This window comes from Equus przewalskii, chromosome 14 (genome assembly GCF_037783145.1).
Source record: "Equus przewalskii isolate Varuska chromosome 14, EquPr2, whole genome shotgun sequence".
NCBI classification, from domain to species: Eukaryota; Metazoa; Chordata; class Mammalia; order Perissodactyla; family Equidae; genus Equus; species Equus przewalskii.
The window spans coordinates 14,834,088-14,852,422 of NC_091844.1; the positions used below are offsets into that span (position 1 = coordinate 14,834,088).

The 18,335-nt window shown below is 47.4% G+C and overlaps 1 protein-coding gene across 1 annotated transcript in view; it reads right to left on the bottom strand.

The window, feature by feature from the left end:
* Positions 1–16,555, bottom strand: part of LOC103544047 (uncharacterized) — a 31,383-nt gene extending 14,828 nt beyond the window's left edge. The window contains exons 1-5 of the mRNA XM_070573614.1: positions 16,418–16,555; positions 11,364–11,547; positions 6,842–10,114; positions 5,294–5,479; positions 456–628 (exon numbers count right to left, since the gene is read on the bottom strand). Of these exons, the coding sequence (XP_070429715.1) occupies positions 456–628; positions 5,294–5,479; positions 6,842–10,114; positions 11,364–11,507 (3,776 nt within the window). The 5' untranslated portion in view covers positions 11,508–11,547; positions 16,418–16,555. The remainder of the gene's footprint in view (positions 1–455; positions 629–5,293; positions 5,480–6,841; positions 10,115–11,363; positions 11,548–16,417) is intronic.
* Between the last annotated feature and the right edge of the window lie 1,780 nt (positions 16,556–18,335).

An 18,335-nucleotide genomic window follows, 5' to 3' on the forward strand; every position in this document is an offset into this window, starting at 1 on the left:
CATGGCACCGCTCATCAAGCCATGCAGAGGTGGCATCCCACATGCCACAACCAGAAGGACCCACAACTAAAAATACACAACTGTGTACCGGGGAGCTTTGGGGAGAAAAAGGAAAAATAAAATCTTTAAAAAAAAAATCCTTATGTTTACTTTATGTTCACACCTCCTCAGGAACTAGTTTCCCAGGTTAAATCTTTTTTTTCTTTCTTATGTATATTATCAGATATAATATATTTGTGATACAATGGGAGATAACAGTGGCTTAAATGTTTTTTGTGCTCTGTAATAATTCTCTATATTTTCAATATTTGATATTCCCAAATAAATGTGGATTCTTGGAGGATAAAACATGAAAAGAAGTATAACAAAAAAAAGGAATTATAAGCCCCCTCTGAGCCCTCCCTCTGGGTCTTGAGAAAGTGGAGCAAGCAGTTTCCACCGAAGCCGGCTCCTACCCGGAGATGATGCGGAGCTGGCTGCTCACTGTCTGAATCTGCTCTACCGCACACAGAAGCTCCCGGGAACATCTTTGATCTGTGCAGTTCTTAGCAATGATGCAGATAAGTTTGGCGAAGTTTTGTCCAGAAGTCGCAATTTTCCTAGCAGAGGTGATGAGCTGATCTTTGGTCTATATCAAAAGAAATGAAAGAGTTAGGTGTGGGTAAACACCGCCCTCACAGGTTTTCCCTAAGAAATTGGCAGTAAATTGGAAAGCATCCAAAACTTGCTTGGCACAACTTACTTCAGCCCCAGAATGAATATATTTGAGCTTGGTTTAAACCATGATCTCCTGAATCGCCTCCGCAGGCTTCCAGAACAGCCTCTCCTGAGTTAGTAAGAAGCATACTCTCCTGGAAACCAGCAGAATGAGGTGGCCCAGGCCCATCTGTCTGTGGGGGATGCTGAAGGGAAGGCAGCCCAGCCTCTGGTCACGAGCTAGCCCTTTCTCCACGGGAGCTGTGGCCTGCACGGGCTCAGAGTTAGTTTTCATCAGGCCCAAGGGAGAAATGAGCCCCTAAGAAGGGCCAGGTGTGGAGAACACCCCGGTTGAATGGGGTCTTGGCTGGCGCAAAGGACTACAGTCACACGTAGAGCTTCCCAGCTGGGAACCAGTAATTAATGGGCTGGGGACAGAAGTCACCCCTTAGTTAGCTGATTTGAAATTTTTTATTTTTTTTGAGGAAGATCAGCCCTGAGCTAACATCTGCTGCCAATCCTCCTCTTTTTGCTGAGGAAGACTGGCCCTGAGCTAACATCCGTGCCCATCTTCCTCTACTTTATATGTGGGATGCCTACCCCAGCATGGCGTGCCAAGCGGTGCCATGTCCACACGGGGATCCGAACCGGTGAACCCTGGGCCACCGAAGCGGAACGTGCGCACTTAACCGCTGCACCACTGGGCCGGCCCCTGATTTGAAATTTTAGTTTCTCTGGGCCTTATTCTTCTTCATTTGAAAAGAGAGATTTGGACTAGATCAGCAGTTTCCATTCCTTTCTTTCTTTTTTTAAGAGCAACAGAGCCCTTTATCCAAATAAATTCTTAAACATAGTGGTGAATGTTGAGGCAGCTAGCACAGGTAAAAGGTGGGCTGCTCCTGGTCATGCGGAGCCCAAAAAAAACCTCGCCTGCTTGTCTGGGATGAGCAGGTAAATGGCCTTTCAACAGGCCACAGGAAAGTAAAAATAGGGGGCCAGAGGAAAACCCAGGAAGGGCCCCAAGTCCTGCTGATGTAGCCAGCCTGCAGACAGGGTGGCCCCTCCTCCCCAAATTTGGCTCAGACGCTGAGACTGATGATGCCACACATGAACCAAGAAGGTATGGACAGTTTTAGTACTCACAGAATGAGGCTTTCTGGGGACAGCAGGGCAGGCTCCCAACCAGGTCGGAAAACAGCTTCAGAGAGCAAGGAAAGGAGACTGGCTTGGCTTCTGTTGTGGCTGGGGATGGCGCCGGGACGCGGGTGTCCACTCATCAGCCAGGGCTTGTGTGGTCTGAACTGACCACTGGCACCAAAGAAGGCAATGCCTGGGCTTTTTTATTGACTTGCCCAGATGAGGAGCAAGAAGGGAAGGGGGGGAGGGGGCTTGAAAGCTGTCAGCAGAGATCAAAAATGGGGCCAGACTCTTTTGTACCTGCCCTGGTGAGGGACCCTAAATGCCATGAGGAATGGACACTAACTTAATGGACAGAGCTTAATTTTCCTTGCCCCATTCTTTTCATAACGGCTGGCCCTAGTTGGGAACCATTTCCTGGCACCCTCTTCTCCACATATTGTGCTGTCTCAGCTTCTCCAGTAAGGAGAAAACAATTCTATTAAACCTAGCATTAGAGGCTTAGTTTATTAGACGTATTGGCAATTCCAGATAAGAAAGGAGTGAGTACAGGCATGTCCAATGCCTAATTCAAAGCAATCCCAAACTCCGTGGCAGACCAGAGGGAGAAACCTTTGGGAACAGAGACAGCCTTTGTGAAACACAGGACTCAAACAGCTGTTCCTAAATTAGCCAAACCTGCCAGGTCGTTTGGCACAACGTTGCCCCTTCTTTTCTAAAGACTGATGTCGCAACCCCAAACCGAGAGCCATTCAAAACATCCAAGGCAGCACCACTTCTTTATGATGTCCCAGGAGAATATGTGGATCCTCAGACCCTTGAGAATTTGTTTTATGATATGGCACCCCAGTTAGCAAATGAGTCCTAAAATATGGATTTCGCTTCTCCTTGGATGAGGCTCGGGTCTGGCCAAGCTCTTTGCATCTGTCAGCTCTCTCCCAGTACTAAACGTGGGTTTGATTACCTGATTTCGGAATCATTGGTCTTTGGGATAAGAATGAAAAGGAATACTGAAAGGATGAGGATGAGGGGAGGGTGAGAGAAGAACCCCCTTTTGTCCCATGGATATTTTATTTTATACACATTGCTACAGTTCCTTAACCTGGATAATGACTTGAGGAATTGGCATTGTTCTCTGCTGGCACACAGAAAGTGTTCAAATGAAGATGTGAAATATGACGTTGTGGAAAGTCTTCAGTAAGATCACCTCCATGTGTGAAGGAGAAGGGCTCAACTGAAGAGGTCAAGCCGGAATATTCCAGAACTCAAAACCCAGGTCTCAAAGGTGCCAGAGAAAACTCAAACCACATGAGAAGAGTCTTGTGTAGACCTCTGCCAAGAAAGAAGACGCTTACGTTTTCTGCCTCTCCAAGGAACACCTTCCCACCTTCCTCCTTGCTTCCTCCAACTCCACCCCCAGCCTCGGGGCTGAAGAGTTGCTAATACATCTGACTTAAGTTAGTGTCACAGACTCTCAGTGTTCTAATTCAGGGAATCTTAGTTCCTTCACTCCTATGCGGCCGGTTGCCCCCTAACCAGCCATTTTAAACTCTTTTCTCTTTTTTTCTCAAGAGTACCAGGTACTTTGGCTGTTAGAATCTGGTTGGTGTTAAGACCAGGATTTGAAGGCTTTGGGGGAGAATGCTGCCTAGTCACTCCACTTGACCAGGCACTAGCCTCACCATAGAAAATTATCCTTTGTTTTTCCTTTTGTCATTTCCTGTAAGTGTACATTTCCCTAGGGAACTCCCTGGGATGGAGGGTTTGCATATTCCTGGCCCCTCAGCCACACACCAAGGCCAGCACCCAAGTCCTGTATAAATTAGAGTATCTGAGACATTTGGAAAGAAACTGAGAGTCAGCCAGCAAAGGTAACCACGCCCACTTCTGATCTAATGACCTTAGGGTAACTGACTGAGAAACTGACTGGGCAGGGGTTGGGAGGAGGGACAGGACAAGGAGAGGCCCGAGTCTTGGGCGTGGCACGACTGCTGGGCTCAGCTTTGCAGTCACCTCATCAGGGGGTGCCCTGACGTCCAGCCTTCTCTTCTGGGCCCCCTCCCCTACACCCAGAATGAGAAGGTGGGGCCCTATGGGGCCCAGTCATGGATTCTGGAGCCATCAGTACCCAGCAGACCTACACTGGAAAGCCATTCTCTCTCTTCCTTCTGGTCCACACATTTAGTAAATGGACTCTTTTTTTTCAGTGTTGGTGTGTGGATGTTAAACAATGCTTAACTAACTTTAACCAAGAAGAGGGCCAAAGAGAATTAGAACCAGTCACGCATGATTGAAGCAGCCCCCTTCCTCTCCAGGCTGGGCTGGCCCTGCACGGCTCTCATCCCGCAGGAGGTCAAGCCCTGTGAGCTCTAGTTTGCGGAATTTTTAAAGGTGTAAATGGCTCCCTTCAGTTCATCCTGCTGGGATGTGGATGAGTCCTTGATTTTACCAAATTGCAGCTTCTGGCAATTATCTGTCCTGGTGGAATAAGACAAAGCCTCTGTAACTGAGCCCAAAAGCAGAGGGGAAGAGAGAAATGAAGTGGGCTTTATGATATGCCCAGAGAGAGAAAGAAGAGAGCATGTAAAAATGTGAAGTGCCCAGGGGCCCCTGAGTGCCGCCCTTCCTTCCTGGGAGCTGCCCCTGCTGGCCCGGCTCCTGGGGGACAGTAGTTGGGAGCCCCACTTCCCCCATGGTGCCATTTCCTCCCACCACCCCATGAAGGTGTGGGGACCTGGAATTGGCCACCCCAAGATATGTCTCTTTGGCATCAGGATTATTTGAGGCTGATTGCTTTTGATAAACTGGGACAGGCAAGGAGGCTCTGAGGAATGGAACTTGCCCTTTGTTAGGACACATTTACGTTTGTAAGGTAAATCTCTATCTGTAAAAGGTGCCTCCCTCTCTGTACCAGGAAGAAGAAAGATGACCTTCTCTCTAGAAACTCTTAATCAATACCAAAGGCAAGGACTTAAATCTGCATTTTATTGTGCTAGGCTGCTAACCTCCTGTAACTGACTTCCCTCCCCCTCCCAACGTTGGCATTTCTTAAGGATTAAGCATCTTTCCTTAGGCTAGGAACTGATTGCTGCGCTCACCTGTGACCACCCGGCTCAAGACAATAGACTTGCCTCTTGCTACGCCCTCTGAGACAGCAGACCACTACCTGCTGTGTCCATCAAGCACTGTGCCGACAGGGCAATCTTGTGACTATTGTGGGAGGGACATTTCAATCACATGTGAAACACCCTGTTTGGGGGTATATAACCACTATGTGCACCCCACTTCTTTGGTGCCCTTTCTTCCTTCAGGAAGAAAGGCCCCGGGCCATGGTTCCTCATAAAGCTTTGTTTAATTTTCTCTTGCTATTCTGTCTCATGTGAATTTAATTCATTCTCCAGCCAGACGAACGCACATTTGGGAAGAGGAAATGTCTTCCTCCCCTACAAAGGCCAAGTACCATGATGCGTCCTCTCCTCCTCAAACTCTGGGCCATTAGGAACACCTCCTTGGCCATCTCCCGGGTAATCTGGGTGATTCTGTTCCCACTGTCCGCGCTGCCGTCCTCCGGCAGAGGCTGGTCCAGATCAGCGCGCAGCCAGGCTGGACAGCCAGGGGCGCTGGCGGGGGTGCCGCTCTGCTGCTGCTGTAAGAAGAAGACAGAACTAATGAAACTCCTGATTCTCAGAGCTTTAAACTACAGTGGGGATGTGAACAGCCTTTTTATCATTTTATAAAGAAGAGTGAGAATCCAGAGGATTTCCCGATTCCCACATGCCAGCAGTTCTTGGCAATTTTCTCCAAATATGTAGGAAAACAGTGAGAAGAGGAGACAAGGAGCCCATTACTCTGTGTTCCATTCATCCAGAATTGACAAAAACTGAAACCTCGCACACTCAGGTCCCAGGATAGTTAACGTATGACGTTTTCTTTCCCTCTGTGAATTTTTAAGCCTTACGTGGGAGAAGGGAGAATCTACAGCTTCTTGAAGAAATGCAGGAATCCTCGAATGATCTGAGCAGAGGGGACTTAGGGTGCAGGGGAAAAGGGAAATGCCTGCTCTCCCCCCAGCTATGTTGGGAATAGGGCCCCTTCTCATGGTGATGACATTTTAATGAGAAAAACAAAGACTAATGGGGTGGAGAAACCCATGGTCTGGTCAGCTTTATCTTGGGAGAAGAGCCAGGGAAGGGCCTGGGATGGTCTGTGCGGCCGAGCACAAGGTCAAGAAGAGGACAGATCAGGTTGTACATAAAATGCTGGGCTGAGCACGTCTGCAAGGGAACTTCTCGGGCACTGCCAACCTACTGTATCCCCCACTGACTTTGATCACAGTCAGTATAAGTCAATCAAGTGTTTGGGATCCGTGATGCCTAACTGTCCTGTCTGGTGCCCTGGAAGGAAATGACCATGTGTGGAAGCCATTGAACAGACCCAGCATCCTTCCAGTCAATCCTTCATTTTGCCTGTGCTGGTTCAACATAGATTCCTGCCACTTGCAAACAAAAGAACCCCAATTGGAGCAGGGAGGTAACATCCCAGAGGGCAAGGTGGCATGAAGCAGCCTGCTCCACTGGAGGACTCTGTCAGTCACCACAAGGGGGACCACCACCAGTTGGAGTAACTGGGAAAAACCTCATAAAAGTCAGTTATTATAGCCACTACTTATAGGACGCTTACTATGTGCCAGACAAGTGCAAGTATTTTACATGGATGCTTTCAGTAACCCTCCGCCAGGGAAGTATCAATGTTCTCATTTTCTAGACTAGAATCTTGAAGCCCAAAATAGCTCAGAAGCTTCTCTGAGGTCTCAGAGCTGGGCAGAGGCAGGCTTGGCCCAGGAGTCCGATTCCCCAGCTTGGACTCTCGAGGCTGCACTGTGCTGCCTGCCAGGTGTGAATTACACACATAGGCACCAAGGCAGCTTTTTCTGGAACTTGACAGGGGACTCTGGTTACCAGAAAAGAAGGGTGAGGTGGGGGAGGAGGAAAGGTGCTGACTATCTCACCGTGCCCAGGTCTGCTGTGATTGTCCCAGCGATGCCTGGATCAGCAGTGCAGGTCCCCACTGAGCTCCCTGGGGTGTCTCTTGGGGCAGCACCCTGAGAATCCATACTGCCCGCTGCAGCCATTCCTGATGCACCCTCCGCATGGTGGAGCTGGCGCTGGACAGGGTCCTGTTCATCACTGGGCTTCATCACTGCTGTCTCACTACTGGGCTTCAAGCACTGGGCCAGGAGTCTCCAGGCCTTGGTGTGACCACCTTTCCAAGCCTGGAGCTGGGTCACAGCATGGTGGGCCTTAGCTGCCCACTCCCACTGAAGCCAGTCCAGGATGTGCATTCCCCACTCCTCTGGGTGTTCTCGGACCACAGGGACCCTCTGGGCTACCTCCTTGGTGAGGACAAGAATGCTCTCCAGAGCCACAAGGAGACTCTCCTGGCAGGGCCCAGACTCCTGACCTCCTGCCACGATTTCTTGCACAGCTTGGATACCAGACACCATTCTTTCCAGGGAGCTTTCTGGCCTGGTCTGGGGGTCTCTGCAGACAGAAAGTCTTGGGCAGAAGGCAGCTTGGAGGGCATGTTCATAGTCTGCATTGATGCTGCTGAGATGGCCAGTCAGGGCCTTGGCTCGAAGGGTGAGCTCCAAGTAGAGAAGTTCAAAGCGTGTGGACAGGCTGGGTGATGGTTTGGGGGAGGAGGCCAGGATCTGTGCCACATCCAGCAGAGCTTCTGTGAGCACATGAACTTCCCTGCACAGAAAGGAGATTTCACCCTTTACTTTCTCCTCCCCACACAGTAGGGAAGACAGCCTGGCAGCCTCTTGTAGCCTCCGAGAAACATCTGCTGCCTGAGCCAACCCTTCCTGCAGCCCTTGCTGGTCATTCACAGCTTGTCGCAGGAACAAGAACAGGCCTTGTCTCCCGCTGAGCCTCTCCATGCACTGGAGCAGGTCTTGGATAGTCACTGACCATAGAAGGCACCCATCCTCAATGCTCTCCTCCCATGACTTGAGGTCTTGGAGGCCATCAGAGGCCAGAATCTTGTCCAACAGCTGTTTAGCGTGGGTCTCTGCCTCCTGCAGTCTGCCTTGCATTTGTAAAAGTGCTTCTGGATGCCCAGTCGAGTCAGAATCCTTTTTACCCAAATCCATGGGCCCACTTTTTGCTGCTAGTTGAACCACTGAGGCTAAATTCTGCTGAAGCTCCACAAACACTGCCATGTTTTCTCGAAGATCAGCTGCTGGGTCGTTGCAAAATAGCTGTTGACACAGAGGGTACCAGTCACCAGCCATGGCTACTAAACCCTGCCTGGTTTCCCTAGTTCTGCCAGACAGTTGCAGAGCCACTTCCACAAGCCTATCAGTTCCAGCAGTTGTACAATGTGCTATCTCCCCTGCTAAGTCACTAGCAGAAGGTACCAGTGTTGAGATTTCTTCGAGTCCAGTCATCCTCTTCAACCCCAGTGGTCCCTCCCTAGCCAAGGCCTCTTGAGCTGCATCCACAGCTGCATCCTGATCCTGCAGGCTGCTGCAAGCTGAAGTCACTGCCTGGCTCTCTACAGCAAGGACAAGTTTGCTGATGGCAGGAAGTGGAGAGCCCCCCCTCTGTGGACGGGTGCCAGGAATCCAGGGACTGGAAAGATGGTCCCTGGGCGGATAGGAGGTGCCTAGATCACTTTTCCCTAACCCAGAGCCCCTTTGGTGTTTCAGTTCAGAAACTATGGAGTCCTGAAGGCTGGGGAGAATAAAATAAGGCTGTCTCTTAGCAATATCAAACCTTTGGACTTGGTGTCGAAGGGGGCTGAGGATATCTGGGTGGTTAGTCCCATCCAGACCCTCTCGGATGCTCTGAGCTGAGCAGATCAGATGCTTTGCCATGGTTAAAAACGCATCTGTGTCCTGAGAGCTGTGCCCACCTGAACAGCGCTCAGCAGCTGCACCCAGGACCAGGGAAGATTCCTCCAGCTGCCGAATCAAGACTCTCAGGCCATTCCGGAAAATGGGATCTCGATCTTGGTCCACATACCTGCTCATCACCTGCCCTATGTGCGTGGCTCGGCCCTGTAAATATGCCACGAGTCGAGAAAACTCTCTAGAATCTCTCTTCCTCAAAGCCCATGTAAAGAAGTCCAAGCGCTTGGTCATTTCCTGAATGGACACACCCAGGAACTCAGGAATATTGAGAACGTCGTCAAAACAGGCCAGTAGGCCTTCAGATGCCCTGGCCCACGCCTGAAGCACGGCCTGCAGGGCGGCGGGGCTCCAGTCCGGACCAGACCCTTCGGGGCTTTGCGAGAAAAGCTGTTGCACTCTGACCACAAGCTCCCAGAGGCCCGCCGTGGTGGCCTCGACGTCTTTGCCAGTTTGTTGTCGGGAGCAGCAAACCCAGACTAAGTGCGCCACTCTGAGCATCTGCTTGGCCTGGTCCTGGAAATCAGCAAGGAGAAGCTGGAGGCTCTTTGGCTGGCCCTCGGCATCGCGCGGAGAGCTGAAAGGGGGAGCGGCCAAGGCGGCCTGGACCAGCCTCTGAAGAGGACTTTGCGTGTCGGTGAACGTGTCCAGGATCTGGCGCAGTAACCCAGCGCGGACTCCCTGGGCGAGGGCCTCAGTCGCGGCCTGCAGCGCTGCGCACTCCTGCCCCGGCGGTAGGCTCGCCAGGCCTGTCCCCGGAGACCCATCGATCCGGCCCAGGCGCCGGCCGGCGCCCCGCAGCTCCAGCAGCCGGCGGCAGAGGGCCACCAGGCGCAGCCTGTCGGGCGGCGCGGAGCAGGCGGCCAGGCGCATGCAGGGCCAGAGCACGGCGGCCAGGAGCGCGTCCCGCGGGCCTTCGCGCGCCTGCCCGGGCCCGGGCGCCGCCAGGAGCTCGCGCAGCTGCCGCAGGCGCCGGGGGAGCGCGCCGCTCCGGGCACTGGACGCAGGGGCCGCGGCGCCGGGCTCCAGCCGCGCCAGGAGCTCGCCGAGCGTCTGCCTGGTCAGAGCGAAAACGTGGCCCCGGGAGGCCGCCAGCTGCGGGTCGCGCGGACGCCGGAGGTGGCCACGGGCGGCCGCGAGCAGCGCGGGGACACAGCGCCGCAGCATGCGGCCGGCGCGGCCCAGGCGCCCCCCGGGCCCGCGCGCGGTCAGGCCGCCCAGGCCCCGCAGCGCCGCGGCCAGATCCGCGAAGGGGCCGCGCAGCGAGGCCGCGTCGCCCGCCGCCTCCAGCGCGTCCAGGCAGGTCAGGCACCATCCCGCCGCCCGCACCACCTTCCTCGCCATCGCAGCGTCTTCCAGGAGCAGGACCTGCTCGGGCATTGAGGGGAAGAGAAGCTTGAAAATGCTAGCACGTTTCTGGAGCGATAGGGAGAGCAAGGGCAGCTGCCTTCCCCCCTCCCCGCGTCCAAACGTCCCAAGACTAAAGCGTATAGAATCTCAGCGTCCCCTTCCCCCAAAAAGGCCACCTCATCTAGGAGTGACATATAAAGAAAAGTCACCTGGAAGAGACGTTTAAAGAAAACGTTTGGCTTAACTGAAAATGTAAGGCCTCTTAAATTTGAGCTACATTAAATGCGGGGTCCGATCTGGGTTTGCAGTGCCCACCTCCGGGTTAGAGGAGGAACGGTCAACCATCTACATGGTAACCAACAGGCAAGGAACTGAAGAGTGTTTAGGAAAGACATGCTATTGGGATGAGGATGATGGGGGCTGGAGAGATGGCCTGTCCAGGAAGTGCCTCTGAGTAGCCTTTCCGAGCCTGACTCTGCCGCTCCTGGATGGCTCTATCACCCTTTGCAACCGAGCTGGTACCAGCCACTTCCACGAGCCTGACCGTCTTCCTCTCTCCTCCTCCCATCAGCAGGTGCCGGAAGCACTCTGGCTCCGCCTCTCTCATCCCCCCCATTCCCAATCTTACTTTAATGAGGATCTCTTAATTTACAAATACATCCACCCCGATAACTCACACTACTAAAGTTTTAATGGTGAACGGTATTAATATTTGATAATATTTAAGGCATATAGATGTTAACAAGGAGCAACGTCCCACCCTAAAAGAGTTGTGCCGTGTGATGGAACTTGAAGATGGAGAATGAAGGTGAGGGGTTATCCAGGCCCCATGAGATCCTTGGAGCTGGAGGTCAATGCAGCAGAGCTTTCATTCTGGAGCCAGTTTGTCAAATAGCATGACAGTGGTAGAGGTTTCCGTGGCTTCTCCCCATAGCTCCAGTCTCGGGTAGAGTGGAAAATGAACACCTCAGTGACACCTTTTTATTAGGGGTTAGTGGCCAAGTGTGGGGGATGAGGGGACCACATGTGGGTTTAAGATCATAGCTCCTACCTCAGTATGCCTACCTGGCTGCCTATGCCAGCCTCCACATTTAGCATTTATTAAATTGGTAATAAACTCTGTGCCTACAGTCTTGGCAGAAACTTGGGCAAATTTCTCTCTCTGAGGCCCGTGTCTACTGTGGGAATGACATGCCCCATCCATGTTTCCCACCAGTGAGCTCTCTGTTCAGACCAAGCAGCCAGCCAGCTCTGACATCAGCCTCACCTTCGTGGTGGCCACTAGGATCCGCTGAGCTGTGGTCACTAGCTCCTCCTGGTGGCTCTGACAGTCCGGCTGAAGATGGAGCTTCTGAGCGACCAGCGTCATGTTCCTCCCGGAGAGGATCAGAGACTCGGCAGCAGGCCCCATTTCCTCGCGGAGCCACTCCTCCTCAGAGTCTCCTGCCAACCTGATCAGACACGTTTCCACTCAGCCTTCACCAACATCTCCATGAATGTAATGTTACAAAAAAGAACTATACCCATAAGGAAACTGTGCTACATAGATGTTACAGAGCACCGTGAAGCCATTAAAACGGTGACATGGGTCTGTATTTATGGTGATAGAAGCCTCTCCAGGACATAGTGTTGAGTAAATAAAACCAAATTGCAGAATAGCATGTATGGCAAGATCTCATTTGTTTTCAATTATGTGCAGAGCTGCATAGAGAACCATTTATCTAGAAGGATAATCACCAAACTGTGGATCTATCTTAGCATTTTAAAATATGCTTTGTTCCCTTTTGAATTGCTCTCATTTTCTCTGCAATGAATGTGTATAATTACTGCAAAAAACAATAATGTCTAGAATCTCATTTTGATCCATGTTATCAAGAGGAAGAGTTTTTGTGTAACAAAAAAATCGGTTTCTCTGAACACAGATGTCCACAGCAACCGTTTTGTTATGTGATTGCAAAAACCTCTCTTTCAATAATCATCCCCATCCACATAAAACAAAACAAGAAAAGTCCCACCTGTTCTGGCCCTTGTCCTTATAATGGTTATTCTTCACAAATGAGGCTGAGGTCTATGCCTTTGGAATTGCAGGCTGGGAGGACACAGGAGTGCCAGCTCAAGTGATCGCCGAGATGCTCCTTTCAGCTTTTGGTCCCTTGCCGAGTGACAGCCAATTTCAACGCCCCTCATCCCTTCCTGCCTCGGACATCCCAGCTACCCTCATGGGAGATACCCCTTGAGTTCCCATGTGCAGAATCACACCAACCCGAACAACTCAGCATAGCAAAATGCCGAAACATGGGGGGAAAAGGGAAGGCGGGAAGGATGCGTGACAGCTGTCTCCTCTTGTTTTACTTCTGACTCCTTGTGGGGGATTTGCACATCAGCTGCAGCTGACACTCAGGCTGCTTGGTCCAGAAATATGACTGTGCCACACCCTGGCAGCTGTTCACTTGCAAAGCTGGGGCCCTCACCCACACAGCCCAGCTTCCTGAATTTTCTCATTTCTCAACGTTAAAAGGAGGGGAGAGATACAAAGCTGTCAAGGATCAGGGCTGTATACGTGAAATGAGGTCGTGGAGTCCAGTGTTAAGGCAATTTATTGGTTGTGTCGTAATATGACCTTGACTGCAAGATAGTTCACAGAGACAAAGCCTGCAATGATCTGCCCAAATAAATCTTCTGATGGAGAAAGAAGCTACAAATGAGGAAAAGGGAAGGCAAGAAAGAACCTTGTAGTGTTGGACTGGAATTAGAAATATCAGTATGACTTACACACATATATGAATATGTATTCAGGCACATAGAGATAAATATCAAGGTATGTGTATCCATGGATCCATGTGTATCCATGGATCCATATATTTCTTTCTTCTTCCTTTTTTTTGGTTTGAGGAAGATTAGCCCTGAGCTAACATCTGTCGCCAGTCCTCTTTTTGCTGAAGAAGAGTGGCCCTGTGCCCGTCTTCCTCTATTTTATATGTGGGATGCCTGCCACAGCATGGCTTGGTAAGCAGCACATATGTCCGTGCCCATGGTCTGAGCCTGCGAACCCTGGGACGCTGAACAGAGCTTGTGAACTCAACCGTTATGCCACCGGGCCAGCCCATGCATATATATATTTTTTAGCTCTGTCTGCTGAGAGGCCCTAGGAACAATGATACTCCAGTAGTAATGAGCATATTTAGATTCCAGATCTTGGCTTCTCAATACTATTTTTCAGTAAAATAAACCAGGACTCCTTGGGGAAGAGGTTGATTCCAGGGCCTGGGCCAGAAAAATACAAGCTGAGCTTAGAAAATAGGGAAATGCTTTTTAAAAAAAATGGAAATGTGTCAAAATGACACAGGAGCCAATTAGAAGGAGCCTCCAATGACCAAAACTGGAATGAATTGAACAATAAAATAAATAATGACAGTATTGAATCATAACCCATAGGATGAAATAAATACCTATGAGCCTATAGTGTATGAATAATTGAATAAATAAATAAATGGAGGAGAAAGGATAACATTTCTGTACAGAAGAATTCCAATTAATATAGAAAGAATGAGGGAAATAAAATATTATCATCAGGTAAATATCGTAGTAACAATTCTTGCAGGCAAGATACACTGATAGATGCTAGAATTGATGGATGAAAGTTTGAGGAGAAACAGAACAGTTGCAGAAATTTCTCCAAGATACTTACCAGTTACAAAGGGAAAAATAGTGGAGAAATCTATTAGACAGCACTTTAACCAAGTGATAAAGTTTAAAATCACTGGTAATAAGACACATCAATGTCATGATAAAATGCGTACAGAAGGACACAACATCACTTCTGTGGTACCCTCGGTACAGACTGAGGTACGTAACCTCAATCTAATCATGAAAAAGAAAGGACAAACCCAAATTGATAGATATTCTTCAAAAATAACTGACCAGTACTCATCACAGTGTCAAGGTCATGAAAGACAAAGAAAGAATGAGGAACTGTCATAGATTGGAAAAGCTTAAGGGGAGACAAACACAATGTGGAATCCTGAATTACATCCTGGAACAGAAAAAGAACATTAGGAGGAAAACTGGTGAAATTTGAATGAGGTCTGTAGTATAGTTAATAGCATTGTACCAATGTTTACTTCCTGGTTTTGAAAATTGTACTATGGATATATAAGTTGTTAACACTAGAGAAAGCTATGTGAAAGGTGTACCTGAACTCTGTATTATTATTTTTTTTTGAGGAAGATTGGCCCTGAGCTAACTTCTGTTGCTAATCTTCCTCTCCCTGCCCTCTTTCTCCCCAAAGCCCCAGGACATAGTTGTATATCCTAGTTGTAGGTTATTCTAGTTCTTCTATGTGGGACGCCGCCACAACATGGCTTGATGAGCAACACATAGGTCCACACCCAGGATCTGAACCAGTGAACCCTGGGCCACTGAAGCAGAGGGCACTAACTTAACCACCAGGCCATGGGGCTGGCCCCTCTGTATTATTTTTTAGGAGATTTCTTGAAGTAAAGTTGACATACATATATTTAAGTATAAAATTTAAAAAGCTTGACATATGTGTTCACCCATCAAACCATCACCATAATCAAGATAACAAACATATCCATCACCTCCAAAAGTTTCCCAAAGCCCCTTTGTGCTCCCTCACTCCTGCATTACAATCCATGCCCCACTCCCACCTCTCCCTGCCACTGATCTGCTTTCTGTCACTATAGATTAGCTTGCGTTACCTGGAGATCTGTGTAAATGAAAAAAATCTACTCCTTTTTTTGTCTGACTTCTTTCATGCAGCACAGTCCTCTTTGGGATTCCTCCATGTCCTTTGTCATTCATTCCTTCACAGTGCTGAGTAGTCTTCCATTGTATGCCTTTGCCAACTTTATTTATCCATTCATCAGTTGAGGGACATCTGGGTTGTTTTCAACATTTGGCTATTACAAGTAAAGCTGCTATGAGCATTAGTGTACAGGACTTTGTATGGACATCTGCTGTCCGTTCTCTTGCATAAATACCTAGGAGTTTTAGGCATATGCTTAACTTTTAAATAAACTGCCAAAACATTTTCCAAAGTAACTGTACCATGTTGCATTCTCATTCGCAGTGTGAGGATTCCACTTCCTCCACATCCTCACCAATACTTGGTACCTTCTTTTAAATTTTAGTCATTTCAATAAAGTATGTAATGTTATCTTGTTGTGGTTTTCACTGGTATTTCCTTCATGGCTAATAAGGTTGAGAATTTTTTCTTCTGCTTACTTGCCATCTGCATATCTTCTTTAAGCATCAGCTTAAATCATTTGACTGTTTTTACTAAGTTGTTTTTTCTTATTACTGAGATTTTATGTTCTTTACATAGTTTTGATGTAAGTTCTTTATCAGATATAGGCTTTATAAATATTTTCTCCCAGTCTCCAGCTTGCCTTTTCATTCTCTTAGTAGTGTCTTTTGAAGAGTAATAGTGTTTTGATTTTTGATAAGGTCCAATTTGTTCTTTTATGGATCATACTTCTGGCATTGTATCTAAGAAATCTGTTCTTAACTCAAGCTCTTGAAGATTTTTTTCCTTCTAGAACTTTTATAGATTTAGGATTTCTATTTAGGTCTGTGATCCATTTTGAGTTAGTTTTTAATATGATCTAAGATGTAGATTAAAGTTCATTTTTTTGATATGTGAATATCCAATTATTCCAGCACTATTTGTTGAAAGACTAACTTCCTCCACTGATTTGCAAAAAAAATCAGTGTAAAAAAATCAATACTAATTTATATTAGAGTCTAAAAAGTCAGGGATTCATGTTGTAATGAACTAATTCATGCATAGTGTGCAACATTAAAAGAATAATTTAGAATGCATAGCTGCATAATAGAAGAGAAATCAAACTGAGTATTTATTGGACCAGAGCACAATTACGCTAGAAATCAGAAGAAAAAAATAACCAGAAAAATCCCCAGTGCATGGTCCAGGAGAGATCGAACTTGGAAGTGGAGGGGAGAGAAGACATGTTAAATCACCACCTCGCCCAGGGCTGCTGTGATGCTCGTGCTGACCATGCAGGGCACAGCCCAAAAGGCACTGTTCTCCCAGACTCTGAAGTGAATGGTACCTTCTGGGGACGTGCAACACAGTGTTCTTTCCCTGTTAACCAATCGGTATGACCTATTTTATATATACATATCCACGCATGTGTATATATGTACATGGATAGATATGCTTACATGGATGGTTCTTTATATGAATTTTAAAAAAGGAAAGGGAGAGGGAGAAGAAAAAAGGATGGGAAGAGGAAGTGAGAAGGAGAGAAAGAGAAAATATCTGGAATAAATACATACCAAGATGTTCACAGTGGTTATTTCTGGTTGTAGGCTTATGGGTAATTCTTTTCTTCCCCATCTCATTCATATTTTCTGAGTGTTCATCCTATGATACATTTTTAAACAAAAGGAAACATATCCTTGTGTTGGCCTCTTCTTGTGGGGTCTTCCCTGAAGCCTTAACCTGCTGCCAACACTAGTCTGCTGATGTGGCAAATTCCTTCTGGCTTCCTGAGAGCTTACCCAGCAGAGAAACACACTGGGGCTTGCCAGCTGAACACTTAGCACGTTTTGTGCTGACTGCCTCCATTTGGCCTTTCCTGAGAACTCCTTGAGGAGCTGCCCTGGAAGCCAGTGGAGGCAGACTCAAGGCAGAGTATGAATTATTTGCAGTATTGCCCCAGCAGATGGGCTGGACTGTTTCCCATGGTCATGAGCATGCACAATTCTCTTTATAAATAATTTACTTTCCCGGAAGAGATAATACAGCAAAGGCATTTTTACTGAAACAGACCCAAAGGATGTTTAACTTCTCTCAAAATTTAGCATGCCCTTTTTGTGTGTGATTACAAAATGCATTGTGTTAGAAAACTTAGAATGTGAAAAAGGATATTAAATTATTCTAAAATCACTCTGTTCCCAAACTCTTAAGTAAATTATTAAAAATATTTTGGCAAGTCTCTTTCCATGAATTTTTTTCTTTTTACATAATTAGGGTCACACTATATTACAGTCCATATCTTTTGTGTGTGTATGTTAAAATATGCATAACAAAATTCACCATCTTACCCTTTTTTAAGTGTATAGTTATAGTAGCATTAAGTACATTTACATTGTTGCTCACAGATCACCACCATCCGTCTCCAGAACTTGTTTCATCTTCCTAAACTGAAACTCTGTGCCCATTAAACAACAACTTCCCATCTCCCCTCCCCCAGCCCCTGCAACCACCATATTACTTTCTGTCTCTATGCATTTGACCTCTGTAGGCACCTCACATAAGTGGAATCACACAGCGTTTGTCTTTTTGTGACTGGCATATTTCACTTGGCATTAAGTCCCAAGGGTCATCGATGTTGTAGCACGTGTCAGAATTTCATTCATTATTAAGACTGAATAATATCCCACTGCGTGTGTTTGGCACATTTTGTTTACCCATTCTTCTGTCGATGGGTACTTGGGTTGCTTCCACCTTTGGGCTGCTGAAAATAATACTGCTGGAAACATGGTGTGCAAATATCTGTTAGAGTCCCTTTTTCAATTCTTTTGGGTATATACCCAGGAGTGGACCTGCTGGATCATATGGTAATTCTGTTTTTCATTTTTTGAGGATTCATGTACAGTTTTGAATCCTCTTTGTTTCTAATTTACTTAACTTTTGAGTATGAGTATTTTTCAACAATATTTTTGTAACTTTTTATGTAATTTCAAACTTCCAAAAAAGTTTCAAAAATAATACAACAAACTCCAATATATCCTTCACGTAGATTCACCCACAGTTCTTATTTTGCCACATTTGCTTTATCATTCTCTTTCCCTCTACGTATGTGTCTGTATGTGTGCATGCCTGTGTATAGAAAGTTCCACATATGATGTTCCTTTACCCCGAAATGATTCAATGTGGTTTCCCTAAGAGCAAGGATGTTCACTTTCGTAGCCACAGAACGATAATTAAAATCAGGAAATTAAACATTGATACAATGCCATTATCTAATCCAAAATCGATATTCAAATATTGCTAATTGTCCCTAATCTGAGAACGTGAATTAAATTGAATCATCAAGCCCTGTGGTGGGCAGTTCTAAAGACGCCTCCACCCCCAGTTTTCTCTCCCCTGCTTAGTCAATCAAATGTTAACCGGGTACTGCTGTGAAGGGACTTTGCAGATGTAATTAGGGTTAAAATAGGACCTTAAAATAGGGAGATTATTTTGGAC